The 27841-nt window shown below is 56.2% G+C and overlaps 8 protein-coding genes across 8 annotated transcripts; 6 read left to right on the forward strand and 2 right to left on the reverse strand.

The window, feature by feature from the left end:
* Nucleotides 1–1932: 1932 nt before the first annotated feature.
* Nucleotides 1933–3696, forward strand: GLRG_03093 (uncharacterized protein; the record flags this gene model as incomplete). Its single annotated transcript, XM_008093778.1, has 3 exons — nt 1933–2212; nt 2274–2525; nt 2582–3696. The coding sequence occupies 3 exons, from the start codon at nt 1933–1935 to the stop codon at nt 3694–3696; spliced, it is 1647 nt and encodes a 548-aa protein (XP_008091969.1).
* A 218-nt stretch (nt 3697–3914) lies between these two features.
* On the reverse strand, nt 3915–5248 carry GLRG_03094 (Der1-like family protein; the record flags this gene model as incomplete). Its single annotated transcript, XM_008093779.1, has 3 exons — nt 3915–4388; nt 4857–5133; nt 5199–5248. 3 exons carry the CDS (start codon nt 5246–5248, stop codon nt 3915–3917), a joined length of 801 nt encoding a protein of 266 aa, XP_008091970.1.
* Nucleotides 5249–5837: 589 nt separating this feature from the next.
* Nucleotides 5838–6598, forward strand: GLRG_03095 (imidazoleglycerol-phosphate dehydratase; the record flags this gene model as incomplete). The annotated part of the gene is made up of 2 exons (XM_008093780.1): nt 5838–6111; nt 6186–6598. 2 exons carry the CDS (start codon nt 5838–5840, stop codon nt 6596–6598), a joined length of 687 nt encoding a protein of 228 aa, XP_008091971.1.
* Nucleotides 6599–6874: 276 nt separating this feature from the next.
* GLRG_03096 (uncharacterized protein) lies at nt 6875–9010 on the reverse strand (the record flags this gene model as incomplete). The annotated part of the gene is made up of 2 exons (XM_008093781.1): nt 6875–8886; nt 8947–9010. 2 exons carry the CDS (start codon nt 9008–9010, stop codon nt 6875–6877), a joined length of 2076 nt encoding a protein of 691 aa, XP_008091972.1.
* Nucleotides 9011–9698: 688 nt separating this feature from the next.
* GLRG_03097 (uncharacterized protein) lies at nt 9699–14864 on the forward strand (the record flags this gene model as incomplete). The annotated part of the gene is made up of 6 exons (XM_008093782.1): nt 9699–9911; nt 9983–12139; nt 12205–12543; nt 12610–13609; nt 13660–14081; nt 14142–14864. 6 exons carry the CDS (start codon nt 9699–9701, stop codon nt 14862–14864), a joined length of 4854 nt encoding a protein of 1617 aa, XP_008091973.1.
* Nucleotides 14865–16029: 1165 nt separating this feature from the next.
* On the forward strand, nt 16030–20170 carry GLRG_03098 (phosphoribosylformylglycinamidine synthase; the record flags this gene model as incomplete). The annotated part of the gene is made up of 2 exons (XM_008093783.1): nt 16030–17764; nt 17823–20170. 2 exons carry the CDS (start codon nt 16030–16032, stop codon nt 20168–20170), a joined length of 4083 nt encoding a protein of 1360 aa, XP_008091974.1.
* A 1674-nt stretch (nt 20171–21844) lies between these two features.
* On the forward strand, nt 21845–22596 carry GLRG_03099 (ubiquitin-conjugating enzyme; the record flags this gene model as incomplete). Its single annotated transcript, XM_008093784.1, has 2 exons — nt 21845–21994; nt 22075–22596. The coding sequence occupies 2 exons, from the start codon at nt 21845–21847 to the stop codon at nt 22594–22596; spliced, it is 672 nt and encodes a 223-aa protein (XP_008091975.1).
* Nucleotides 22597–24222: 1626 nt separating this feature from the next.
* On the forward strand, nt 24223–27090 carry GLRG_03100 (ubiquitin interaction domain-containing protein; the record flags this gene model as incomplete). The annotated part of the gene is made up of 6 exons (XM_008093785.1): nt 24223–24288; nt 24339–24414; nt 24473–24640; nt 24689–26011; nt 26066–26331; nt 26386–27090. 6 exons carry the CDS (start codon nt 24223–24225, stop codon nt 27088–27090), a joined length of 2604 nt encoding a protein of 867 aa, XP_008091976.1.
* Between the last annotated feature and the right edge of the window lie 751 nt (nt 27091–27841).

A 27841-nucleotide genomic window follows, 5' to 3' on the forward strand; every position in this document is an offset into this window, starting at 1 on the left:
TGTTCGTGTAACCAGCTTTGACAAAGACAGGTGAGCTGTCTGTGGAATTTACACCGTGTCTATGAGCGGAAGACCTCGGCCTATCATGGTCATACCACGACAACTGGAGGAGGTACACGATGATGGCTCGTGGGATGGAACGAGCCTTCGAAGAAGGCCAAGGGATCTAGACCTGTAAAAGAGGGGACAGGGCAGTTCAAGCCGAAGAGAGAAATCTTTGATGTCCGGCAATATCCAGGGTCGGGGCGTCGTCTCCTTTTCAAGTCCATCCGAGAGGGCAAATCCGAGCTGGAAGCCGATTTCTCATATGGATTCTCAGAACGCTGCACAAGACGGAACCGGGAAACAAGACCGCCCAAGTTCTGCTCCATGACCGGCCATCAGTGGGGGGAACAGCGTCGCTCGCTCCGGCGCTCCGCGCGAGGAGACGGGCGATCTTCTCCGCACGAGCTGTTCGAGAAGGCTAGCGGCATATGCAGCCACTATCACATTGTCTGCTATTCACGGAAATTGGGCTGCAAGTGACCACCAGGCGGGGGGGGGGGGCGTCTGGAGCAAATGGGAGGAAGCCAGGTGTGGTAGGCGGAGCCTTGGACCGCTAGCACCGAGTAGGAAGATGTTGCGTCGCCGCCGGGAGCGCGGCAGCGGCAGCGACAGTAAGTTGAGCCAACTGATGGCTGTCCGTGAGCGTTGTCTTGTTGGTTAATAGACGCGCTGGACCCTACAGCGTGGCTCTTAATGTTCCGGGATTGTCGTGGAGGATGTTGGTTAGGTCGAGAACGGGATCATGGCTTGGGTATGGCTGGTCCAGCTTCTACTCATTGTAGACGGAAGTTTGGTTTGGGCCCCAAAGGAAACGCAGTCAGGCGTCTCTTGGCTTCGTCGGGTAGGACAAGCATCAAGCTATTAAGGGCACAGCGGACACGTCGTTCGTTGAACCAAAGGCTGGTCAGCGAAAAGGATTCTGGATGAGGAGGAGAGATACGTTCCGTGAGCCATTTACCCTCTAAAAATCCAGTCTCGTGCTGTCACCGTCTTGGCTATAGTGTGTGTGGGTGGTCTGATTTTTAGAGGCCCCAGCCGCTACTATGTTGAGATGGCCGCAATGCGGGCCCTCTGGCGGGAGGGGCGGCCGCTAATTGGCCTTCCGAGACCTCTCCACTGACATGGTTAGTGAGAGGCCGCATCCCCGGCCGGCGCCAGCAAGACCACTCAATCCTCAAGTCTGCCCGTTTCGTTTTAACCTTCCCGTCTCTCTCAGCCAGTCAACATCGTCCACCTTGTCCAGATCCCAGTCCCGTCCATCTTTATTTTGGCGCCGGTGTTCATGTTTCTCTCCCTTCTCATTCGCCGAACCCGGGCTTGAATGCGATCCTACTGCTGGGGGTTCATGACCATGCGCCATCTCATTGGACTGATTCATCTTCGGTCGCTCCATCTTGGCTTCTATTCTCAGCTCGAGAACCCCCCCCGCCTCGCCATCTGGAAAAGACGCACGTCTTAGACACACTTTACCGTTCTGGACAGTGGGCGATTCGGTTTCTACGGGGCCCGTGTCGTGGTGACTTCACCATGCTCCCCAAAATAGACCTGCCACTGTAATTACCGTGCTTGCAAGTACAGAGCCGCCTGCCTGTCTTGCATGAGATCGCCGTGCTCCCGCGATGTTACCTCCCACGCCAGCTGGTATATCTGCACCAAGTCCCTCATGTGAAAAGCTCGACTGTGCTGGAATGGATTTTACGCCTTAGTCTTTGACTCCGACTACGGTAGATCACGTATAGAGACTCCTTCGAGATACTCTCACTCCCACCTAGAGAGGGTTTGGCATACCATGCCTGCGAAGCTATCACGACCTTCCCTATCCCGGACGTCCACGCCCCTATTCGCCAGGTTCGCGCGGCCCTAGTCGACCCGGCGCCTCTCTTCAAAATGACGGTCGTATCATCGTGGCGTCTCCTTGCCGTCTTCTCGCTTATTGCTGCCGTTTCGTCGCTGGAGGTCACACCCGGCTCGGATTGTGCGGCCCTGTGTTTGGATGGGCATAACGGGACGGCAGTAGACACATCCGGAACGAGCTCGTCCGACATTGTATGCGAAAACGACCAATATCACTCGACCGGCACCGGCATCAAGTTCAAGAACTGCATCAGTTGCCTCCAGAACAGCCAGGCAACCAAGGGGCCAGAAAGCGACGCCGCGTGGTTCATGTGTAAGACCTTTGCTGGAACGATAGACAGGAGACCTAGTTTGGACTGACACATGACTGATAGACAACGTCCGCTATGCGGTGGATGTCTGTCTATTCAACTTCCCCGACGCCATCTCCGACATCAACTCCCCCTGCATCATCAACAGTGCTTGTCTGCCCCTCAAGAATGCCTTGACGAGCGGGCTTGTAGCACCAGAGGCCGGGACCGCCTACGATTATTGCACAGCAGACAACGACAAGTTTTCAAGTTCGAGCTGGTGGTCTTGCGTCCGGTGTCTACAGTCCAGCGACGACCAAAGCTACCTCTCCAACTGTAAGTAGTCCTTCCCGCCCGCGGTCAATGACAAGTACTGACGAGCCGCCGTCTAGTCTTGATCGCTCTCAAAGCCGGATGCCAGCGCAAACCTACGGACGGGAGTTTGATTGGGTTAACGGGCCAATTGTTCTCGGAAGTGGCGGTTAACATCACCGACACGGCCACCAACACGACGATGCCTGGCGACGGAGGGGCTTCCGCAACCAGCATGACGCTTGGAACGATCGTGGGTATCGCAGTCGGCGGCGGCCTCGTCTTCGTCGGAGCCATATGCCTCTTCATCATCTACTGCCGCAAGCAGCGGAAACAGAAAGCGCAGGACGGGGGATATCTCGACCAGAGACCACCCGGGAGCAACGGCAGCTCCGTCACAGCGACCAGCAAGAGCCATTACATCCCGATAGCGGACCACAAAAAGTCGTCTTCGATCCGCTCGTACAACTACGAGCTGCAGGAAAAGCAGAACGTCATCCACAGCAACGCCGACTATTATGACAGGCTGGCGCAGGAGGTCCAGGCCGGTCGCGAGATGGCCCACTACAACTTCGACCCTCACTCCGGCCACCACGGCCCGGGGAGCGCTCTTCCCACACACCCGGCCTACATACCCCGGGCCATGAGCCGCCAGTCACACCGTACCAACACCCCGACACCACCTAACCTCCGAAGGACCAACACCCCGGACTCGTACGCGCTGCAAACCTACCTCAACGCCGTCGAGAACCCGGCCGTATCTGCCATCAGACCACCACCGCAAGCCGCCTCGCGAACCCCGTCGCCCGCGCGGTCACAGCGGTCATATACCGACAACCCCGCGCTGCCCCAGCTCGCCAACATCCCGCCGCCGCCTCCGGGAGGGCCTCCGTCCCGGAAACAATCCAGGAGCATACCGTCCCTCTCGCTCCCCTCGGTCCCCCGGATCCGCGTGCCCAAGCAGTACTCCCCGCCACAGATCGTCGTCGAGGGCGCGACGCCGGTGGATGATCGTGGCGAGACAGGCGCAATGCACATCTCAGAGCCTCTGACCCACCACGGGGAGAGGTTCCAGGACAGGCCACTGGCCGGCCGTCCTATCATCTCGTACGTGGCGCCAGTGAGGGACATAGACCCTCAAGATTATGAGAGCGATATACCCATCCGGAGCGGCAAAAGCACTTTGTACGGATAGTTATCGTTATACCAAAAGGGAAAGGACTTTTTATGAATACCAAAGGAAAGGGGAGCGTTGGCTTTCTCGGAGTTCGGGATGGATGGGAATTTTGCATTTTGAGCATACAGTCTTGCAGCGTCAGGCACTGCAACTGCATAAGAGATTAAATAGAGCAAACGATGCTCTTATTCCTAATGTATTGATTATCTATCATGCAACCTTCCGCGAACCATGCTTTAACCCAGACGCTGCCCAGGTCCTCTCGTCCTCCACGAGTCGGGAAGGACGCCGCCGCCTCGAGACACACCCGTGCTGCTGCCCGAAGTCTGGGCCGAGGCACCTCCGCCACCGCGTATAGCAGTGCCGTAGCCGCGCTGGTTGAAGCGGGGGGTCTGAACGAGACGCGAGAGGAAGGCAGGCGTGGGAATCAAGTTGCGGCCGCCGCTGAACTCGGGCCACACCCTCGACAGGAAGTCGTACAGGTGGGCGGCGATGAAGCCCTGGAGCTGGATTATGAAGGTATAGTACCCGGCCCCGCTGGGGTCTAGCAGCGACATGAGCATAATGCAGAACGGGCTGAGCTGGGCGGGGATGGTGATGAAGTAGAAGTTGGACTTGACACCTCGCTGGTCCTGGGTGACGGTGCGACACAGGGCGATAATCAAGGCTGGCAGGAAGCATCCTCCGCCCATGACGTAGGTGCAGAGCGCCTATGTGCGATATTAGCGCATGTTTCTCCTGGGCCGGAGCTGGATGGTTTCATGGCGATCGTGGATAATGACATGAACTACATGAGAAAACAACAAAAACCCAGTTTGGGTGGTAAAATGTAGGGAGCTGTAAAAACCACCCGAGCAACATTGTAAAAGGTTGCACGAGCCATCCATTAAGACATCCCACCACGCCCACGCCACAAGCCAAGTCCTGTAAAGCGAAATGGACTGGTCGCGCCGTGAGGGTAATCTTCCTCATTTCCAGGAACCGCTATAGCTGTGGGTATCCACTATGCGGGCAGATAATATGAGGTGCAGAAGATATGTGTAGCAAGCAGGCAGAGAGCTGATGCTCGCTTTGCGGGGGGTGCACGTGTGGAGGAACTTTCCAGAAGACGTTTTTTTTTGGGGGCATTCGTGTTTTTGGGCGAGCTGCCGAGGGCAACGACGATATAGCAGACTTACCGTGATAACAGTGCACACAAACATGAGATACCAGATGAGATCCTCGCGTCTGGAGAACCTGGAATTGCCAACCTCGAGGGCAGAGAGGTACGTGTACAGTAAGTACGGGTCAAAGAGCAAGCTAAGCTTAGGACCCGTGATCAGGAAGTTGGTCCCGAGACGCCATATCTGAGGCGGGATTTTCAACAGGAGATCTGGCGCGAAATAGAACCAGTAGCCGTTCACGAGGCCCATGAAGACAGACAGGGATGTGATGAAGGCGGCCGTAGCAACTGTTCTAGATGATGAGAGTCAGTCCGTGTGCGTCGGGGAGGTGAGACGGGAGAGGTGAGGTGCGCGTACCTTGCGAGAGGCGGCGCCTGCCAGTACGCATCCATTATTTCCGACGACATCTTTTCAAAGCAAAAAGTCTCGAAAGCGAGGCTTTTCAAAAGAGGTAGTGGAAGCGCTGGTGGGTAAGTAGAGGAAGTTGGTGGTGATGCAGATGGCAGCTTGCAATTGGCAGGCTGCCGTATTTTTATCTGCAGGTGTAGCGGGAGAGGACCAATAAGACACCAGGCTGCAGCGCTGATGTGCTAGTGCTGGGCATGTTTGTGACCCGTGTCCTCTGTGTGAGAGGGAACAATTTAATAAGCAAGGAAAGAGGAAGAAGCCTTCCTGCCTCGCCTTTTTCAATGCGTTTTTTTTCTGCCGCTGGGGCCTAAGCGGTGTAACCAGTATTGTGGTGGGGGACGTCGTGCGCTGTATTCTAGTCGCTGCGAACGCTGACAGTCGCCGGGCCTTCATTGGCCAATGCCCTACGTCGCACCCCTCCCCAGCGGAATGACACTGAAGCTGCAGCTCCGACAGACGGGGTGGGGAAAAAAGATGCCAAAAGATTCTTGAAGGCGAGCTTGTTTTGCGATATCTTCAATATCTTTACCATTTACTCACCGGACGCTCTTGTATCCGACCATTCAGTGTCTCGCAAATACACCCGCCATGTCTACGACCTCTCACCCTCCCAGATGGGCCGCCCTCGCGCGCGACACCAACGAGACCAAAATCCAGCTGGCCATCAACCTCGATGGCGGGGCATTCCCCCCCGAAACCGACTCCAGGCTCACCGCGGCCGTCACCGAGCACGCCTCGCAGGCGAGCAAGTCCCAGACCATCAGCGTAAACACGGGCATCGGCTTCCTTGACCACATGCTCCACGCCCTCTCCAAGCACGCCGGCTGGAGTCTGGCCCTCGCCTGCAAGGGCGACCTGCACAGTTCGTCACTCTTCCCTCTCTCTCTCCTGGTCTACATGGCCACAAGTTTCCCTCCGCTTACACTGGCTGATTAGTCGACGACCACCACACCGCCGAGGACGTCTGCATCGCCCTCGGCTACGCCTTTGCCAACGCCCTCGGCAGCGCGACCGGCCTCGCCCGCTTCGGCTACGCCTACGCCCCCCTCGATGAGGCCCTCTCCCGCGCCGTCGTCGACCTGTCGAACCGCCCCTACAGCGTCGTCGACCTCGGCCTCCGCCGCGAGAAGATTGGCGACCTGAGCTGCGAGATGATCCCCCACTGCCTGCAGAGCTTCGCCCAGGGCGCCCGCCTCACCCTGCACGTCGACTGCCTGAGGGGTGAGAACGACCACCACCGCGCCGAGAGCGCCTTCAAGGCCCTGGCCGTGGCCGTCAAGATGGCGACGAGCCGCGTCGCCGGCAAGGAGGGGGAAGTGCCCAGCACCAAGGGAACCTTGAGCGCATAGACCGCTGCCGAGAGGCATTCGTCACGAGATAAACAAAACAGTAAAAAGTAACGAAAAAAAGAGGGACAACGGTCGGAAACGAGGCTCTTAGAACTGTTTGAGTATTCCGAGTTGATATATGATACCCCACCCAAACGCCATGCTTTCCGGTGTGCCCAAGACTACTAGTATAATGACCGAATCCTGTTCCTACAATCAAACTCTGAAGAAAGAAAAAGAAAGAAAAAAGACATGAGAGCGAGGATCATGACCGCCGCAGTTACATGTGGTTATTCATTAGCGCTGAGGTCGCATGTTCTCCTTGTTATTGTTGCCCTGGCCTGAGGCGCCGCGTTTCTTGTCAGCCTTCCTCCGTTCTATTCGTGCGATTGCCGCGGCCCGCCTCTCAGGAGGCAGCGTGCTCTTTGACATGTTCGCCGCCATGTTGCTAGCATCCATATCTGGGCCGCCAAGCCGGGCAAACCGATCTTGCAACAAGTCAATAGGGGCATTGTTGTCCTTGCTCGCAAACCTGTGCCGCGGGGCCGGCGTGGTTCCCGACGGGATCTCGGTCGAAGTCACGATCCGTTCATTCAGATCAGCACCAAGGTATTCTCTGTTGCGAGGCGACCTTGGAATGAATGGCCGCCACTTAGGCTTGTCCAGGTTGACGCGGTTGGAGAAGATTTCGGACTGGGGACGTCTTGGGGGGGGTTCCTTCAGGATCTCTTCCTCTTCCGAACTTAGAGACTCGGCGTCTCGCTGATGCTTGTCCCGAAGATTATGGGACCTCGTTGCGTTGAGCTTCTTGCCGAGGGATTCTACCAGGTCGAGGCTTCGCCGGTTGGTATCAACCGAGGGCTTCTGGGCCTTACTGGTTATAGCGAGGCGATCGTTGTCCTGCGCCCGATGCTCCCTTGCAACAGGCTCGCGGTCAGCCAGAGAAGTAGCTGCAGCCCTGGACTTGGATGCCTCAGCTGAGCCCGCCTTGAGCGCCTTGATCTCCCTCTTCAGCTCGTTGATTTTATCGGTTGCTTTCTCCAGGATGTGTCGCGTATCTTCTTGCGTGGCTTCGGCATCCGTCCGGTAGGCCTCAAAATCCGACTTGAGCTTGCGCAGCTCTTCGTCCTTCTGTCGAGCCTCCTCTTTGAGTTCTTCCACTTCTTTGCTCGATGTGGTTGTCTCCTTGTTCTGCGAGGGCTGTTGCTCGGCAAGCCGCTTGTTCTCCTCGGCGAGTTTGTTCGCTCGTTGCTCGGCAAAGAGGAGATCGGACTTCAATCGCTCAACCTCCTCTCGCAACTGGCCATTCTCCTTGATTTGTGCTCTGGCCTTTCTCAGCTCGCGCTGCGTCTCGAGCAGCGCTTTGTGGGTTCGTGGAGAGGCGGCCTGCCTTCGGCGTCTGCTCCGCGCATCTCCTTCGTCCTCGTCTCCGTCACGGTTACCCAGCAACGCTTCCAGCTCTTTCACTTGTGTTTTGTACTCCACAGCGACGGCCGTCTGCTTGGCCAAGTCCTTCATCAGCTGTGGGTTGTCCCGTTCCTCACCACTGGCGCGCTTCGAAGCAATTTGCGCCGCCATCTCGGAAATCCTCTTCTCCATCTGCGCAACTTTCTCTTGCTCCTCCTTGAGTTTCGCGTTCAGGTCGATGGCTTCGGCGTCCTTCATCTTGGCGTAAGATTTCGCCAGTTGCTTGTACTTGAGCAGTTTTTCCATCTCGGCTTTAGCGTCCTGGTGATACTGCTCAAATTCCGACTTCCAGTACTTGCCCGACCGCGAATGAGGCTCGTTAAGGTCTATCGTCATGTCTTGTGTATACTGATCGTCGTCGGCCTCCTCCCATTCGTCCTCCGCGTCGTCTCCCCTCGTTCCGTTGGCGCGTGTCTGGCTTCTCTCTCGCGGGTTCGCAGTCTCTTTGTTCCGTCGAGAGTTCTCCAATGCCTCTGTCAACTTGGTGCGCTTGCTTGCAGAGTCGCCGCCCGAGTTGGTAAAGCTCTCGGGGAACTTTCCAAGTCGTTCGTCGCTCTCTTTCCCTTTGCCCTTCTTGTCGAATTTCTTATTATCCAACACGTCGTGTCCGAACGAAACGCGTTTCCGTCGAGAAGTCCCGGTCCCAGGAGTGAGGAGAATGCCCTGAGGCTTTAACGGCGTCCGGGACTCTGCGTCGAAATCATCTGCATCTCTGCGATGCGCCATAATCGCGGTGTTGTCGTCGCCTGGTCGTGCGGGAGTCCCAAAGATGGCACTTTTCAGCGCGCGGGCAGCGAAGACGGGCGCGGGCGTGTCTGGTTGCTCAATCTGCGTCGTGTCGTCTACGACGAAGTCAGAAAAGCCTCCAGAGGCGATTGAGGCGCTGCGGGGGGTTTCCTTACCTGCGTTTGCTCTGTTTCCACCAGACGCGCCCTCCAACCCTCGTCTCAGAACCCAGCCCAGCATCCTAACTTTTGTGTGCTCCTGATTATCGGGGAAAAAAGAGGATGACTCTGCCAATCAATCGATGGCTACGCGCGGATTTGAGCTTTCTAATGTAGCGCGGGGTTCGTTTGACGAGATCGCATCACGCGTTCGTGTCCTGGCGGGTCGCAGGTCTCAATTAGTCGTGGTTTTGGTGATCTGACCGCGGCGAACAGATATGGTTTCTCACATTGTTTACTTTGTTACCGCATGTGGACGTCGCGTCCCTGGTTTGTTGGCCGGACCCACACAGTCCATCTGCACCGTTTGTGAACTGTACGTACCTCTTTGTCAAGCACCCTTCCAGCTTTTGGGTTCTTCAGAACCATGGTGCCCTGGCCCACTGGGGAAAGGCACTAGGACGATAGGCGTCATCAGTGAGGGGCATTCGCCTATCGTGCGAAAAACCCCCCCACTTCCAGGTTGATAGCGGTGGATGTAAAGGTATACTGTGACAGCGCATCAGGCCTCCCAGCCGTTCGACGGTAGCTGTGGCGCTTCAGTCGGCCAAACTTGGTTTCGTCTTTTCCCTCCCTTCTTAGTGTGTCATCCATACATATCACTCTATACTAAAACAGCATTGCCAATTTTACACATTATGGCTTTCTTGTAACGAGCGTCACGGCTCGCGCTGTGGTGATTCGTCAAGCCCTTTCTCGTCATTTTCGATATGGCGTCGAAAGCATCCGGGGTGTGGAAAAAGCCCATCAACCAACCTCAGACAAACAAAGATGACTCAAGCTTCCCGGGACTCGAACCAAAGGGTCCCGAAACTGCCTCCAAGATTGCATATGAGGAGCTTCAACGAAATGAGCTCATCGCCCTTGAAGCCATTTATGGGGAGGATTTCGTGAGGCATGCAGAGACACCAGGTGCTTGGAAGGTAAAGAGGACCTCGTCGCTGTCCTTGGAGGCTCTTGTTGATAAGGGAAAACGGTGCTGACACTCAACCAGAAAGCAGACCCTTCATTCGATGTTCGAATCAGGGCGTCATCGGATGAGGACTTTGCCGTCACTTTGGGTGTAGTGATGACTGCTACGTATCCCAAGAGCCCGCCGCTGCTAACTCTGAAGAACACTGGCGACCTCCGTGAGGCTACCCTGTTCAAGCTTCAGAAGTTTCTCGAGACTCAGCCCAAGATATTTGCAACTGAGGAGCAGGAGATGATGGATCGAATTGTAGAAGGAATCAGAGATATCCTCGAAGACGCAGCTCAGGCCAAGGCAAAGGGGCTTGAGCTCCCCTCACTTGAAGAAGAGAGAGCAGCCCACGAAGCCTTGCTGGCCAAGCTAGCCCAGGAACAGAAGGAGGAAGAGAATCGCAAGAAAGTTGAAGAAAATAAAGAGGAAGAAAGAGTGCTCGGTGGATTGTTGCAGGTTGAGTTGAAACGCCAGAAGGATAAGGCGAAGGAGACACGCAAAAAGAATCGACCAAACGGGCTGCCGTCTCTCGACACAATGGACGGCCCAAACAGCGCCGGAAGTGGTCGCATAATCTTCGACAGGCCCTGTCACACGACGGACAAGACTGGAAACATCATTTCTTTCCAGGCTGTGTTCGGAAAGTCCGAGGTCGCCAAAGGCCCCGTTTCGACTGTCTTCTCCGTTTGGCCTGTCGTCGACGATGGGCAGGACTGCCCCAACTTGGCGCTCAAGGAAACTGTTCTCCGCACAACTGCAAAAGAAGACGCCTCTGTCTTCAAGAAACAGGTTCAATCTCTTGAAAGCCAGCTTGAGGCACTCAAGCTAGTGCGTCACCGGAACCTGCTTGAGGTTTTGGACTTTAGGGTGGAGCGGGAGAAGAACAACACTGCAAAAGTGCTTGCAAGTCTTTGGACCGTCAGCGTCCTCACCCCTAGTGCTGAAAAGGGGTCTCTTGCTGAACTTCTTGATTTGGCTGGCCAGTTGGATACCAGTAAGGTGCGTGCTTGGACGCGAGATTTACTTGACGCTCTCAATTTCCTGCACAACAAGTCTTTGGTTCATCAAGACATACACGCAGGAAACGTCTTGCTTTTCCGAGAACAGACAGGGGAAATTGTACCAAAACTTGCAGACGCAGGCTATCAAAGAGAGCTGCACAACATCTCGTCCAAGGGTCATGCGCCGCTAGGACTGAGATCTGCGAAGTCTGCTTACTGGCTGCCGCCAGAGACTGCCGCGCTGTCGAAACCTCATTATACGCAGAAAACGGACATGTGGGAATTTGGTATTGTTTTTCTGCAAATGATATTCGGGCTTGACGTGCCTCAGAGGTATCATTCACCTTCCTCTGTGTCCGATTCAATGTCTCTGTCGAGACCGCTGCAGGAACTGGTCACAAGATTCTTCAAGGCAGACCCCAAGAAACGGCCTCGCGCCTTTGAGCTTGGATCCAGCGAGTTCCTTGCCACGGATGCGCCTGTGATAGTGGAGGATGATCCTGCGACCACGTCAAATTATCATTCCCTCAACACGTTATCGCCCATACCCCCGAGGTTGAGACGCGAGTCGACGAATAGAACTCTGACATCGTCGAGATATCTGGAAGACTTTGACGAGGAGGGCCGTCTAGGTAAAGGTGGTTTTGGCGAGGTGGTAAAAGCCCGGAAAAAGCTGGATGGTCAGATATATGCCATCAAGAAAATCAGTCAAAGATCGCAAGCGAGCTTGACCGAGATCCTGAAAGAGGTTCGTCTGCTGTCTCAACTCAGTCATCCAGCCGTGGTTCGATACTACAACACCTGGGTTGAGGAGGTTCCGGATCAGTCGGACACAGAGGGTGAGACCTCCACTGAAGATCTTAACACGGAAGATTCCCACGACACGATATCCCAAGGCGCCGCTATCAACCTCGCCACGAGCACAGGTGGTCTAGACTTTATGTCGTCAAGTGGCTATCCCCAGGTGGAGTTTGGCTACGATGATTCGGACGCTGAAGAGGAATCGGACGAGGAAGAGGAGGATGACGAAGACTCGGACGAGGAAGAGGATGAGAGCGATTCCGATTCCGACGACAGCAGTCAGGCAGTCGGACCTGGACCGAGGGGGAAAGAGATATTGAGGAGAAACCATTCGTACAGAACTTCCAGGACGGTGTTGTATATCTCCATGGAATACTGTGAGAAAAGGGTAAGCTACATTGCTGTCAACTGAGAGTCTATACTGGAAAATGGAGGCTTAACTGACAACCTTAGACATTGCGGGATTTGATTACAAGAAAGCTGTATCAAAACACACCGGAAATATGGCGCCTGTTTCGGCAAATACTCGAAGGCCTTGCCCATATTCATGGTCTCAGCATTGTCCATCGAGATCTCAAACCCGAGAACATCTTCATTGCTCATAGTAGCGACGGAACGGACAACGTCAAGATTGGCGATTTTGGACTGGCGACCAGCGGCCAATTTGCCGCTGACAGGGCCTTGTCTAACACCGTAGAGTCGGACGACTTCACCAGAAGCATTGGGACTACTTCTTATGCCGCACCGGAGGTACGATCAGGGTCTGGCGGAATGTACAGTGCCAAAGTCGACGTAAGTTTGGTCACCCAGATTCTATTTCCCCTCACTTGTGCTGCCGTGGTGCTGATGTCGCCCAAGATGTACTCTTTAGGTATAATCTTCTTCGAGATGTGCTATCCCCCGATGCTCGGTATGCAAAGAGCCGATGTTCTGGAAAAGCTTCGGCAACCCAATCCCACGCTTCCTCCGGACTTCAAGCCTGCAGATCGAGTACAGACAGAGATTGTCCTGTCTCTCGTAACACATAACCCGAAAGAACGTCCTTCGAGTGCAGAACTGCTGCAGAGCGGAAAGCTTCCCGTACAAATGGAGAGCGAGACCATTAGGCGCACGCTCGCAGGTCTCGCAGATCCTAGCTCACCGTACTACAAGAAGATGCTGTCGACATTGTTCTCCCGGCCACTGGAACAGGCCAAAGACTACGCATGGGACATGCACGAGACGAGCCCCACCCAGGAAGACTTGCTGAACCAGAGCATCGTGAAAGAAACTCTGATATCCATATTCCGCCGACACGGAGCTCTCGAATGCCAGCGAACTTGTCTCTACCCGCGTTCCGCTCATTACGCCGAGAACGTTGTGAGTCTTCTGGATTCGAACGGAACAGTGTTGCAGCTCCCTTTCGATCTCACGATGGGCCACGCAAGGATGCTTGCCAAGGGCAGCGGAACACCGGGCGTCCAGCGAACCTTCACATTCGGCAACGTCTTCCGCGACAAAGGGGACACCGGGCAGCCCTATATGCTCGGCGAGGTTGATTTTGACATTGTCACGACCAACACCCTCGATCTGGCGTTGAAGGAAGCCGAGGTTCTGAAGGTGCTCGACGAAATCATTGCGACCTTCCCCTCGCTGTCCTCCAGCCAGATGTGTTTCCACCTTGGGCATTCCGACCTACTGCAGCTCATATTTGACTACTGCCGAGTCGAGCATGGGTCACGAAGAGCCGTGGCAGACGTTCTCAGCAAACTGAATATCCACCACTGGACATGGCAGAAGATCAGGGTGCAGCTGCGGTCGCCCCTGGTTGGCCTATCAGCGACCAGCGTGGATGAACTACAGCGATTCGACTTCCGAGGTGGGTTGCGAGAAATGTATAATGTCGACGTGGGAACTAACAAGGCGCAGATACCCCGTCGAAAGCTTTCTCGAAGCTCAAGACCATTTTCGAGGGCACCGACATGTACCAACGAGCTTCTTCAACCTTGGCGCATCTCAGAGAGGTGTCAGAATATGCTAAACGTCTCGGCGTTGCAAGCAAGATTTACGTCACTCCTCTGAACAGTCTCAAGGAGAGTTTCTACACCGGGGGGATCCTGTTCTCCTGCCTCTACGACAAGAAGGTCAAGGATGTTTTCGCCGCAGGTGGCCGATACGACAGCCTCATCAGAGAGAATTGCCCCCGAATCGGCAGCCAATACGAAGAGCGCCACGCTGTGGGGTTCAATCTATCTTGGGAGAAGCTTTCCAGGCCCCCCAAAAGCGGCGGGAAGGCGTTCCTGAAGAAATCTGAAGAAGAAAGCTACAACATCTTCAACAAAGTCAAGAGAGTAAGTCCCGAGGGAATATTCCCCCTCTATTCTTGGTACGTTGCTCACATTCTCCACAAGTGCGACGCCCTAGTAGCCAGCTTCGATGCCGCTGCCCTGCGGTCCACGGGAATAGAAATCCTGCAGACGCTCTGGTCGCACAACATCAGCGCCGAGCTTGCCAAAGACGCACGCTCACCGGAAGAACTGCTGTCCCGAAACCGCGACGAGGGCTACTCATGGATAATCATCATCAAGCAGGACGCGATCCTGAAGGTAAAGACGATGGATAAGAAAGACATCCCCGACGTCGACATACCGATGGCGCAGCTGTTTTCGTGGCTGCGAGGTGAGATCCGGGAGCGGGACTCCAAGTCCGTGGCTAAGTTGAGGAGCAACGCCCAACTAGCCGAGACGGGCGGCACAGCGGAGGCGCACCAGGAGCAAGACGTGCGCGTGCTGACGGCGCAGACGAGGAGCAAGAAGTTCAATCGGAGGACGGTCGTGGAGCAGGCGCAGGTGAGCGCCGCCAGTCTGGTTCACTCGTTCCTAGACGGGCCCATTCTGGCCGTCGAGACGACGGACCAGGTGATAGACCTCATCAGAGATACGTGCCTGTCGGACGGGGAGAGCTGGCGCAAAGTGGAGCACAGCGTGACGACGGCGGAGAAGAAGTACGTCCGGGAGATCCACGACATGTTGCTGAATTGGAAATGGGACTGGGAGAAGAAGACTGCCAGCCGGCATTCGTTCCTGTACAACTTCAGGACGGGGAACTGCATCTACTACGACCTAGGTGCGTAGCAGAGGTTGAGCTGCCGAGACAAAGGATAGCCGCCAGAGGGAAGCATTCGCAACAAAAACCAAAATCACTCCAATGAATTAAGAAGCATTGAGCACGCCTCTCCTCGGACCATGGGTGTTGTTACCAGTAGCCTCGTAAGTTTGGGATTGGCCTGTGGTTGCTTGCAGTCAGAGGGGTCGGTGCCACACTGCCAAAGGACGATGTGCCTCGCGGGGCACACACTCAAGTTGCATAGCTGAGCGGGAGTGATCAGACAAAGCATTGGGTTCATGGGGTTCGAGTTTCCTCCTTGAATGGTGGCCGTGGGTGGGGGCGGATGCTGAGAGAAGCGGCTGCGCGCGACGCTTTGTTGGGCCTCCTGGTTTGTACATCATGCACTGGCCAGACTCGCGATCAGGTACCGAAATGGAACGCAGGTCGGATCAGCCATGGGCTCATCGAGGGCAGGAAAAGATTCCGGTTCTCGGCTGACATGGAGCGAATCAAGGTTGAAAGAAAGAGGGATCGCGAGGCATCCGCGTCCTCCCTGCCCCAATAGCTAAGGGTAGCCCGGTATGTATATAGTAGGTAGGCACCCTTGTAAAGGTTTTGAAGTCTTACGTGATGCAACTGCAGCAGGGGCTGAAAGGCGGCTGGCGGCCCCTTGTTACTCGCCAGCTATATTCTAATGCAGGCCGACGACAGAGGTGACAACAGGGGCATCCCTCACGTCACTTAGAGGGGGGGGGGGGGCAATAGTGCGCTAAACACCAAGCACCAGGAGTACGGTGTACCTAGAACACTTGGAGTTTGGCCCGGAGAAGGTTGACACTTGTCATGGTCACAGTGGATGTACATCGTACAAATATAGATGGGGAAACTGACAGGGGAATGAAGAAGAAAAAAAGAAAAAAAATCCGCGCCACTCCAGCCACACAAAACGGAAGAGTGCCCCGCCATGAAAGAAAAGTCTCAGGACGCCAATTTCTAACCACTCTTATCGTCTATCTGCAGCCTAGCTAGCTGCCCCGCCAAAATTTTGTTAATCACCCCGCCAGATCGGAGGCCAACTCGCTCATGATGGCGCGCCCCAAAAACTTACCTCTTTCGCCATCTGCCACTCCGGGAGAGACGTCCCCATTGATCGCTGGTAGCTCCCCGTGTCCTACGCCCACAGTAGGCAAGATGGAGTTCCTCACCCTCGTCGGCTCCGAGGCCTACACTGCCAAGCAGGCCGATGAGCTCAAGGCGCGCATTAACAAGGTCCAGAACTCCAACAAGGTCGCCAACGTCACCGGCATCTGGGTTTACTACGTTCACCTCAAGAACAGCGACAACAACCTCATCGTCCAGCAGAAGCTGACCAAGTGGCTCGGCCTGCCCGATCAGACCAATGCTCATATTGCCGCCAGCACTGATACCCAAAAGACGTACTATGTCACCCCGCGCAATATCTCGCCCTGGTCGTCCAAGGGAACCAGCATCACTCACGTCTGCGGCCTTTCAGATCACATTGACCGCATCGAGCGTGGCCGCGCTATCACCATCAACTTTGAGAACCCCGTCTCCGAGGAAGATGTTGCCTTCAAGGATGTCGTCTACGACCGCATGACCGAGACCATTGGTCTGTCTCGCCCCGACCTGTCCGACATGTTTATCGAGGGCCAAAGATTCCCCCTCGAGATCGTCGACATCTTCGGCAACGCCGACCCCGTCGGCACCCTCAAGTCTTACAACAAGCAGTTCGGCCTGGCCATGGACGACTCCGAGATCGAGTACCTCGTCGAGGTTTTCAAGCGTCTCGGCCGCAACCCCCACGACGTCGAGCTCTTCATGTTCGCCCAGGTCAACTCTGAGCACTGTCGTCACAAGCAATTCAACGCCAACTGGACCATCGACCAACAGCAGATGGGCAAGAGCCTCTTCGAGATGATCAAGAACACCCACAAGTCCAACCCCAACTTCACCGTCTCCGCCTACAGTGACAACGCCGCCGTTCTCCAGGGCGAGACTGCCAACTTCTGGGCCCCCGACTACTCCACTGGCAGCTGGAAGCTGACCAAGGAAGTCGTCCACGTCCTCGTCAAGGTCGAGACGCATAACCACCCCACCGCCATCTCCCCTTTCCCTGGTGCTGCCACTGGTGCCGGAGGTGAGATCCGCGACGAGGGCGCTGTCGGTCGGGGTTCTGCCCCCAAGGCCGGTCTTTGCGGTTTCTGGGTGTCTGACCTGTTGATCCCCGACGAGAATGCCCCGTGGGAGGTTGACCTTGGCAAGCCCGCTCACTTCGCCAGCAGTCTCGATATCATGCTGGAGGCTCCTATTGGCAGTGCCCGCTTCAACAACGAGTTCGGCAGGCCCTGCCTGCTCGGCTGCTTCCGCACCCTCCTTACCAACGTTGGCAAGGACGACTCCCCCGAGTGGCGCGGTTACCACAAGCCCATCATGATCGCAGGTGGTGTCGGAACCGTCCGCCCGCAGCACGCTCTCAAGGAGCTCGGGGATGTTCACGATGGCGCCCACGCCATTGTTCTCGGTGGCCCCGCCATGCTCATCGGCCTTGGTGGAGGAGCCGCCTCCAGCAGTGCCTCGAACGAAGACACTGCAGAGTTGGACTTCGCCAGTGTTCAGCGTGGCAATCCCGAGATGGAGCGTCGCGCTCAAATGGTCATCGACGCCTGTGCCGGCCTTGGCGAGCAGAACCCCATTGCCATGATCCACGATGTTGGTGCGGGCGGCTTGTCCAATGCCCTCCCCGAGCTTGTCAAGGACGCCGGCTTCGGTGGCAAATTCGAGCTCCGTCAAGTCCACAGCGCAGACAGCAGCATGAGTCCTCTGCAGATTTGGTGCAATGAGGCCCAGGAGCGTTACGTCCTGCTTGTCAACAAGGAGAACGTCAACCGCTTCGTCAGCATCTGCCGTGAGTTTCCCCTTTGTGCGGATACGTCCTCGCCACCCCCACTGATCACCTTTCACAGGCCGTGAACGCTGTCCCTTCTCTGATGTTGGAACTGTCGTCGCTAAGGATGCTGAGGGCAACGCCAAGCTGACCCTTAGCGACCGCGACTCCCCTGAGCACCCCATGCCCATCGACCTCCCCTTCGACGCCCTCTTCCCTCCTGGCCGCCGTCTCGAGCGCGTCGTCGAGTCTCGCAGACTGGAGCTGCCTACATTCACCGCTGCTTCCGCTCTGGCCGCAGCCGGCGTGGCCGACGCCACCGACTCTGCCGCCCTCATCACCGCCGCCACTGAGCGCGTCTTCCGCATGCCCGCCGTCGGTTCCAAGTCTTTCCTCATCACCATTGGTGACAGGACCGTCGGTGGTCTGTCCGTCCGCGACCAGATGGTCGGTCCCTGGCAGACTCCCGTCGCCGACTGCGCCGTCACCGCGACCTCGTTCAGCATCGGCTCCAACACCCGCACCGGCGAGGTCATGGCCATGGGAGAGAAGCCTCAGCTTGCTCTCATCTCCCCCGCGGCCTCCGCCCGCATGGCGGTCGCCGAGAGTTTGCTCAACCTCGGCGCTGCCGACTTCTTGGGCCAGTTGGACCGCGTGAAGCTGTCCGCCAACTGGATGGCCGCCGTCAACCACCCGGGCGAGGGCGCCGGTCTTTACGAGGCCGTCCGCGCCATCGGTATGGAGCTGTGCCCCCAGCTCAAGATCTCTATCCCCGTCGGCAAGGACTCAACATCGATGAAGGCGTCATGGAAGGACCGCGAGTCTGGAGAGGCCAAGAGCGTCACGGCGCCCATGTCCGTCATCATCACTGCCGTCACTGTTGTCGATGACGTGCGCAACACCTGGACACCCCAGCTCCGCCGCGTCGAGGACGTCGGCGAGACGATCCTCATGTACGTCGACCTCGCCGAGGGCAAGAAGGCCATGGGCGGCTCCGCCCTGGCGCAATCACTGGGACAGATGGGCAACGAGGCACCCGACGTGCGCAACGTGGATCTCATTACGGATTACTTTGATGCTCTGCAGCAACTACACAAGAGCGGCGTCGTCCTCGCCTACCACGACGTCTCCGACGGCGGTTTGATGACGGCCGTCGCCGAGATGATGTTCGCCGGCCGCTGCGGCGTCGACCTCATGCTCGACGGCATCGCCAAATCCGGTGCCCCCAACGACTTGCTCGAAGCCCTCTTCCACGAGGAGCTTGGCGCCGTCTTCCAGGTGCGCAAGGAGGACGAGACCAACTTCAAGCGTTGCTTCGCCACCTGCGGTCCTCCCCCCGGCCTCATCCGCAAGTTCGGCGTCGTCCAGCCCAAGGCCGACCAGACCCTCAGGATCCGCCACGGGGGCCACACGCCTGTCGTCAGCCTCGACCGTGCCGAGATGCAGAAGTGGTGGTCGAGGACGTCGTACGCCATGCAGAGGGAGAGAGACAACCCGGCGTGCGCTGACAGCGAGTACGCCCTCGTCTCCGACTCCACGGACCCGGGTCTGTCGTACAACCTCACCTTCTCCCCCTCGGAGAACATCATGCCGCTGACGGCGTCCCTGGGCAGCCTGATCCGCAAGGCGCCCCGCGTCGCCATCCTCCGCGAGGTGGGCGTCAACAGCCACCGCGAAATGGCCTTCGCCTTCAAGGCGGCCGGCTTCGACCCCATCGACGTGCACATGTCGGACGTGCTGGCAGGTCGGTCACTCGCGGACTTTGTGGGCATCGCGGCGGGTGGTGGCTTCTCGTACGGCGACGTATTTGGCGCCGGCGTCGGCTGGGCCCAGTCCATTCTCGAGCACAAGCACGCGCGCCAAGAGTTTGAGAACTTCTTCAAGCGGCCCGACACCTTTGCGCTGGGCGTGTGCAACGGCTGCCAGATGATCACGCGCCTCAAGGAGCTGATTCCCGGTACCGAGAACTGGCCGACGTTCGTCGAGAACACCAGTAGGCAGTTCGAGGCGCGCGTCGCCATGGTCAAGATCGACGAGTCCCGCGCCGCGACGCCGTCCGTCTTCCTCCACGGCATGGACGGTTCGTCACTCCCCATCGTCGTCTCGCACGGCGAGGGCCGGGCCTCCTTCGCGAGCCCCAACGCCCTCGACAGCCTGGGAGACGAGGGCCTCGCCCCGCTCAGGTACGTCGACAACCGCCTGCGCGTCGCCGAGCCGGAGAGCTACCCGTACAACCCGAACGGCAGTCCTGGCGGCGTGGCTGGCGTCAGGAGCAGGGACGGCAGAGTCTTCGCCCTCATGCCCCATCCCGAGCGGACCATTATGGCAGACGTCGGCAGCTACGTTCCTCCGGAGCAGGTCGAGGCCTGGGGCGAATTCGGCCCTTGGGTCAGGATGTTCAAGAGCGCCAGGCGTTGGGTGGGCTGAGCCCCTCTCCCTCCATTCTAGGACCTCCTCTTTTGGTCGGCTGTTGTTTCTTCTCTGCACGAGATCAGGATGTCTGGTTCCTTTGGCCTTTTAGCCAAAGGGAAGGGCAGCAGAAGAAGCAGGAGAAGAATGCGGTGGCAGTGGCAGTGGGAAGTATGAGATACGCAACAAACAGGGATAGACAAAACATAAAAAAAGTTGAAAATCTCAATTATTATTTTCTAAAGCATTTCATGGCAGGTAGGTAGGGAAAGGGAGGGAGGGCGCAGGGAAATAGGGCGGAGGAGATGGAATAGGTACGTCTATTCAGTCCATAGTTCATCAAGCACATTTGGTTCTCGTTTCCGTGTTTCCTAGATGAGGCGAGAGGGTCCACGCCGTCCAAACCAACGGCAGTACTCGAATCCGAACTTTGTCACGCTGTCAGACAAGTCGGCCTTGGCCTGCGGATAGGTATGGCGAAGTAATTAGTAGTAGAAACTTGCCGCTGTGGCTAGGCATGGGATCTAACGTCCCTCTCTTCCCTTGCCGCGCATGCTCCTGTCGCCCTTAGCAAAACCTGCATGCATATAATCTGTTTAAGAAAAGTCTTGGTGACAGCAAAGCCCTAATGGGTGGGTCTCTTGGTTAACACAGGTAATAGTTAAGGATATAGGAAGTTTGTTTTTATCTATACCCTCTAAGAGGGTAAGGGTTAGTTAGGCCTTGTGAAAGGCAGCCTATACAACATTAGATAAAGAAAGTTAGAAATTTAGTAGGCACACTTAAGCTATCTACTATCTACAGCAGCTAGCTGTCTATATAACCTGGTTATAGATAGAGGGGTAAGGAGAGCAGAGGAAAGGAGAAGAGAAGAGAAGAAAGTATTGAAGGCTAAAGGTGGGTGAGGGTGAGCTAGACGGCGTTCTGACACAGCCACAGTATCGTCCGGCAAACTTACGGGATGCCGCATTCATGTTCTAATGGATCGGTTCTAGAGATGTAAGATAAGAAATAGCGGTGTTTCGGCTCCAGCTCTCTCGTGGAAACACTCGAGAAGATCCGATCGGTCTTGAAAGGAGTATACATACAAGCTGACAATTCCTAGGCCTCTTTTCCCTTTTATCAGGACTTTATCAACTGAATCCATTGTCAGGTTGACTCTGCACAGACCACACGCGCACGATACTCTCGGGTGGATATTGGGGGGGGAGGGGGGCGGCATTGTCAGCTTGTCTGATCACTCCGCCCTTGCGGTTTCGGTTTCTTGGCACTTGTCCGCGTCCTCCACGGCTCCTCCCTTTTTATCTTATCTCATACATATCCGCTACTTACCACCGCTGCTACCGCCACCACTTTCGAGTCAGTCCGCTGCTTAATCGAGTCATCATCCCCTCCGCTCCTCCATCCCACCTGTCACTCATCCGCTCCTTCTCTTGAGCGGTCACACGACTTTTGTGAGCATTTGAAGTGTAGCCGTCACACTGCCGGCACTGCAACGGTGTTTCTCCCGAAACCTTCGTTATTGCGTGCGCATGCGGGAACCTTCTGGTGTCTAGGAGTTTTCTCTCGCGTTTTCGCCGAGAGCCTTTGTATTCTGTCTTTCGAGCCTGCAATCTTTCCTCGATATACTGCACCACCGCGTAGCGCGCCCTTCTTCATCGCCACAATATCGGACAGACACCGCCGTTTACCATGGCACAAAAGCGACTGATGAGCGAGTTGCAGACGCTGCAGAAGGAGAAGTGGGTGCACATCGAGGTCGACGAGAGAAATGTTATGTCCTGGAAGATTGGCCTCATGGTCGTCAACCCTGATAGCGCCTTTAATGGCGCCTATCTCAAGGTTAGTCCTTGCCTCGCCGCTCCGGATCATACGATCCCCTCCCCTAGCCGAGATGGGGCAAAATACTAACAACATACCAGGCCGACATGACTTTCCCTCGCGACTACCCCTATGCCCCGCCAACCTTCCGTTTCCTGAACAAGAACATCTACCATCCCAACATTTACACCGACGGCAAGCTCTGCATCTCCATCCTCCACACACCTGGCGAAGACGAGCAGTCAGGCGAGCAGGCCTGCGAGCGATGGTCCCCTCTCCAGGGCGTCGAGTCGGTCTTGCGCTCGGTGCTGCTGCTTCTGGATGACCCCGAGATCAACTCTCCCGCCAACGTCGACGCGAGCGTTCTGTTCCGTGACAACCGACAAGAATACGAAAAGCGAGCCCGGGAGACGGTCGAGAAGTCCAAGAAGGACATTCCTCCCGGCGTGACGTTCCCCACGACGGCGGATCTGGAGCCGGTGCCCCAGAAGACCATGGACGACGACGCTTTCTGGAACGAGACGGATGATGAGGGCGACTTCGATCTGGGCGGCAGCGACAGCGACTTTGACATGGACGAGTACAACGAGGACGAGGACGACGAGGATGACGACAAGCCCTGAACCGGAGCTTGACCATGGATCTGACGCGGTGGATATCACCCCATTTACAGCAGGGTCTCTTTCTGACTTTGGAAGCGGAGTTTGCGGGTGGACTGGTTATCACTGTTCCTCTCTATTTTTACCCATTCTTACTATACGCATGATGATGCATAGCGACGGGCCCGGGCGTTTTCACCAGTTGTCAGCCAAGCCTGTTTAAGGCCAAAAATGGATTTCACATATTATTATTTAGGCAAAGTTGGATCTCGGGGAGGTCTTCTGGAGACGGCTTTCCGCACAGGGAACCGGAGGAAATCGCGTGTTGGCTCTGCGAGGCACAGAGAAGTGGCGGCCACAGTTGGGCGGCAATGATTGGCAAGCCAGCGAGCCGTGACAACGTATGAGGTATCGCATATAGACCAATCAAGTGCTTGAATTGTCGTTTTCTGCACATACATCCCCAGCATGAGAACCAAACTGCTTGTTTTTGGGGCATGCTCTCCTATGCCTCCTTTCGAATTTGGTGTCGGTTGCCAGGGGAGGTTTTGAGAAATGACTATGTGCCAACTTGATGAGTGACGCAATCCCTTGCGGCAGCCGGAGCCACCCTTGAACTGCGGCTCGCCAGTGCAAGGAAAGCTTACCGAGCATGGGGGGAGCCAAAGCCGCGTGTGCCGTTCCAGTCTACCTAAATGAGTATGTAATCAGGAGTCCAGAAGTCTCTGTGCCAATCACGGCACTTGCCCCGCTAACTGACACCTTATGTGCTTGTCTGACAGCATCCCAGGTACTTTGCTATGTAGGTAGTCTTGTGCACCCAAAACGGACAGGAAGGGAAGAATCCACAGATCTCACGCGATAGAGCTCCTTTAAATGTTAGTTCTCTACCCAGACCGTGTATCTGAAATGGACTTTGGTGGTCAGTCTCTGGTAGAAAGTGGCCGTCATGAAGCTCGAGGAATGAAGGGCACTGGGACGAGATAGTGGGGAAGTCTTCCCGCTAATACGATTAGGTCGGCTGCACTGTCCTTCCCGTACGAGGGCGGCAACTCGCGGGGCTTTACCAGCTCGACTCTCGGCGCGGCCTCCACACACCTGCCTGCCTCAGCATTATCTAAGGCGTCCCCGAAGAGACAACGCAACGGGACGGGACGAATTCAAACCTATTGGAGGCCCTTCTTTCCTTTCGTGTTCTCTTGGAGCCCCTTCTCATCTCTTTCCGCATCTCCTTTCGCACCCGTGCGGACGCCCAAACCCCCGGCCCTTCGGCCTCCACTAGCACGCAGCAGCTTATTAGCTGCAGTCCGTTTGACAGTATTCTTCCAAGCATCTGGCTTAGCTCCATGCGCCAGACTCCTCACAATTCGACTCTGTCTTTCTGATGGCCTTGCGCAAGCATCGATTCTCCCTCCAGCACCCCATCTAATCGATCCGACCGGCAGATTCGACTCGGTCATAATAGCCCCTTCGAGCCAGGGTTCGGCGCCATGGCGACCGAACCGACGTCAGCGGACGTCGCTCAGTTTTGCGAAATTACCAGTCTGGACCCCGTCCTCGACCGCAGCCTGGTTATTTCCGCCCTCAAGGTGCGATGCCCACGGTTGACGGGTCGTCAGGAAGCCCGCAATCTCTCGACGATACGCTGACATGAGGACGCAGAGCAACACCTCTTTGGAACAGCTCATAGGCGAATACTACGAGGGCTCTGACGCGGTACGTGGCTCTCTGCAAAAGCACCGGCATCGAAGCTAACAGAGGCAAAGTTTCGAAGGAAGTACACCTGGGACGACACAGCTTTCGGCGCCGGCCGCGAGGGAGAGCCAAACAACACGGGCATAGGTAAGTCGGATCGACAGTGCAGTTGGAGGGGATTGCCGTGCTGACTCGTGCGTCCCAGCTTTCAATATCGAAGCGCCCGACAATGCCGTCATTCAAGGCGTTACCCCTCCGCCCGACACCGGATTCTACGGGCCCTCCGTCGGAGCTCCCTCACGACCACCATCGAGAACCAATAATCGATCGCCGCTTGGTAGGATGATAGAATGGACGGCCGGGGACACTACCGGTACTGCCCTCCGTTCCATGAGGAACGATGGCTAACGAAAGGATACAGGAGCGCCCAGCAGTGCCGAGCAGTATGAAGAGGACTTGCAGCGGGCCCTGCGTGAGTCGCAAGCGGACGCTGGCTTCAAGCCGCAGGAAGCTGGCGTCACAGATACTGGCGCAAACGCGACGTACTTCGGGCCGGCCAACAGGCCCGACTATGACCAGAACAGCTGGGCCATGGTGACAACCGCAACAACTTCGAGCCAAGCTGTTGTCAACGGCGATCCGCCACCCTCGGCAAGAAAGCGAGAAGAGGGTGCACCCGCATTCCTCATCCAGAAGCCCAACGCTCGCAACTCGTCGCAGCGATTGGGCTCCGTGCTGACGATCCTCCACGAAATTCCTCTGGCGCGCAACGTTCTTCTACAAGCCGGCAAGCCGGCTGCCAGTTACGGCCACAATAGCGAATGGTGGAAGGGTCAGCCGATATATGCCCCCCACGTCCTTGCCGCCATGCAACAGGGCGAGCTCCAATGGTCGGAAGAATCGAAACCAGACTTTCACGAAGAAATCCACCGCTTGATGGCCTTCCTCGATCTGACCGAGAGAAGCTATGGATCGGTCGAGACCATGGCTGATTTGGTGCCCAAAACCAACTTCAGCCCCGAGAGACAGTTCTACGACACTCTTGACGAAAAGACGGATGCAGAGGTCCTCAAGCCCTTGACCCACGTTGCCTGTCCATTGTCGCTGCAGACGTTCGAGCCGACGCAAGAGCCAACGCGGTTTGCGTTCCTCAACTTCGAGTTGACTAAAAGCCAATGTGAGCAAACCAAAACTCTCTACGATGCTTGGAACTGGATTGTCTGGCACGAGTCCATGACGTGGGCGGAGCTCCAGCCGAACATGGGGATGGTTGTTCTCGACGACATGGGCGAGATAATGACCGTCAACATTGACGCTGAGGACCCTCCGGAAAAGTTGGAGATACCCGAAGTCTGGTATCCAGAACGTTATCTCGTGAGCCGGAAGGAAGAGGCGAGGGTTTGTCAGGAGCACCTCGCCTGGATTTCCCGGGCTCTATACGAGGCTAATTCGAAGGAGTTTGATCTCACCAAATGGGTCGATCCCAAGACGGACAAGCTCCATGACAAGGAGGAAATGCTGGAAAAGACGATCAAAGAGTACGAGAGCCATGTGCAGTACCTGGACGGGCTGGGACGCTTTCGAGAGCTGCAAAAGCTCGAAAACGAAGATGAGAAGCAGTACACGCGCCTCGAAGATGTACCTTGCGTCAAAACAGAAGCCGAGGAGGCGTTGGCCAAGAGCTCGCAACAGGTGGTTGACAGGTGTGTGTGGGAGCTGTCTCAGCTGAGAGAGACGAAGAAAAGTACGGCGAGGGCCCCTGACGTCTTGAGTATGGAGTTGCTAATCTCATTCACAGGACTTGATTGGGAACGCGAGAGACTCATTGAACGGCAACAGTTGGTCAGCAGCACTCTGCTAACGGACCCCAACAAGCCGGGCTTGACCAAGCCGTTCACCAGCAAGAAGTATCTTCTCAGGGGAATCGCTACGTCGCAGAACGTGACCTACGTCTGCAAGCGAGCCGAACCAGCCCTGATTGACTTTGAGGAGGCATCTGCTCCTGTGGACCAGTGGTGGCGCCTGTCATACGAGCAGGGCAGCGCGAATCCTGCAAAGGCCGAGGTAAGCCAGAAGAGCAGAAGCGATTAGCACGGCTCGCATGTTGACTCGAAACAGAAATGCTCGTTTGAGCAGGTGATGGAGAAGATGTTTTGGGAGACTAAAGGCCCCCTCCTTGTTTACGCCACAGAAGACGCGATAAACACACCGGTATCACCGCTGTCGGACGCCCTCCAGCGATTTGCTCGGGCAGAGAATAAGAACTTCAAACAGGAACTGAACCAGGAAAGCATAGACGAGAGCGTACAGTCGAGGAACACAAACATGTCGCCAATCTCACCATCAAAGAGGAAGTACCGCTCAGGCAGTGTCGACTCTATGGCCACCAACCGAGCCTCCCTGGGGAACAGCGACACCAACTCAAGAGCGGGCGACTTTGACAACGATCCCTTTAGCGATGGAGACGGCACAATGGACACTGAAATGACGGACATGGCATCGAGGCAAGGCGCCACGGAGATGTCAAGTGCAAGCCTGGCCGAGTTCATGCATTCTGGCGACATTCACGACACGGCACGGCCTCGCAACACCAATCCACCCAGTCCTGGGCAGCATGGGCTCTCAGTCCCGACCACCGCCGACGATATTAGCCGTACCGTGACGCCAGACATTGAGGATCAGACCAAGGGCCCGGAGATGCAAGAAAGGCTTGGCAGTCCATTCATGGCCAGACATTCAATATATGGCATGGCACACGACCCCAGGGATGAGCAAAAGACAATGAAGATGATGGACATGGAGATTCCTGACGAGCATCAGTAGCGCCAAGACTAGATCTAGGGCATCGCAAGGGAACATACAGGCATGCGGTGGGTTTGCGCAAACGGCTTAGGAATGATGAGCTGGGAGGCAATGACATGAAGCAGCGTTGGCTTCTCAGCTGCCCTGCAGCAAACAACAGGCAGAGCGTAACAAAGTACTTTACTAAGAATAGCGGCACTTCGGCGCAATACCAATTGTTTGATACCCCGTTATGTCCGTGTCTAATTGGCATGTCTGGGCTGAATGTAGGAAGCTCTGAGCCGTGTAACAGAGAGTTGCGTAGAAGGTTCTCGAAGCTTCCATTTCTCTCGACCAGTTATCCCCAGTGCCCACGGGGATGGGCCTGCTTAGTGCGACGCTCGGGCCACGGCACGAGCTAGACTCCGCCATTCCCGCCCGGCAGAGACCCCGCCATTTTCGTCATTGTCCAGCTTGTTGCGACAGCCTCCATGCTTTTGCAGAGCTCAACCTTTGGCAGGTATATAGACGGCAGAGGAGGCGAGAGAGAACCATCTACTTATGCAAGGCGCTTGGGCTGCGAGAAGGAGTCTGAAATTAGGCCAGAAGACCTCACTTGGTTAGCATGCGACGGGTGAGCTATGCACATCCCTCGACCGAAGGACGATCGGGGAACAAGCTTGGGTGGGAACAGCCCCAGCCAGCCCTTCTGTGCTCTTCCATGCCATCAGCCCAGTGAGATCACCGATTTCGATGCCCCGCCGCCGGGTCCCAGTCGCAAAACCGCACGCAC

Source organism: Colletotrichum graminicola, assembly GCF_000149035.1.
Source record: "Colletotrichum graminicola M1.001 genomic scaffold supercont1.9, whole genome shotgun sequence".
NCBI lineage: Eukaryota > Fungi > Ascomycota > Sordariomycetes > Glomerellales > Glomerellaceae > Colletotrichum > Colletotrichum graminicola.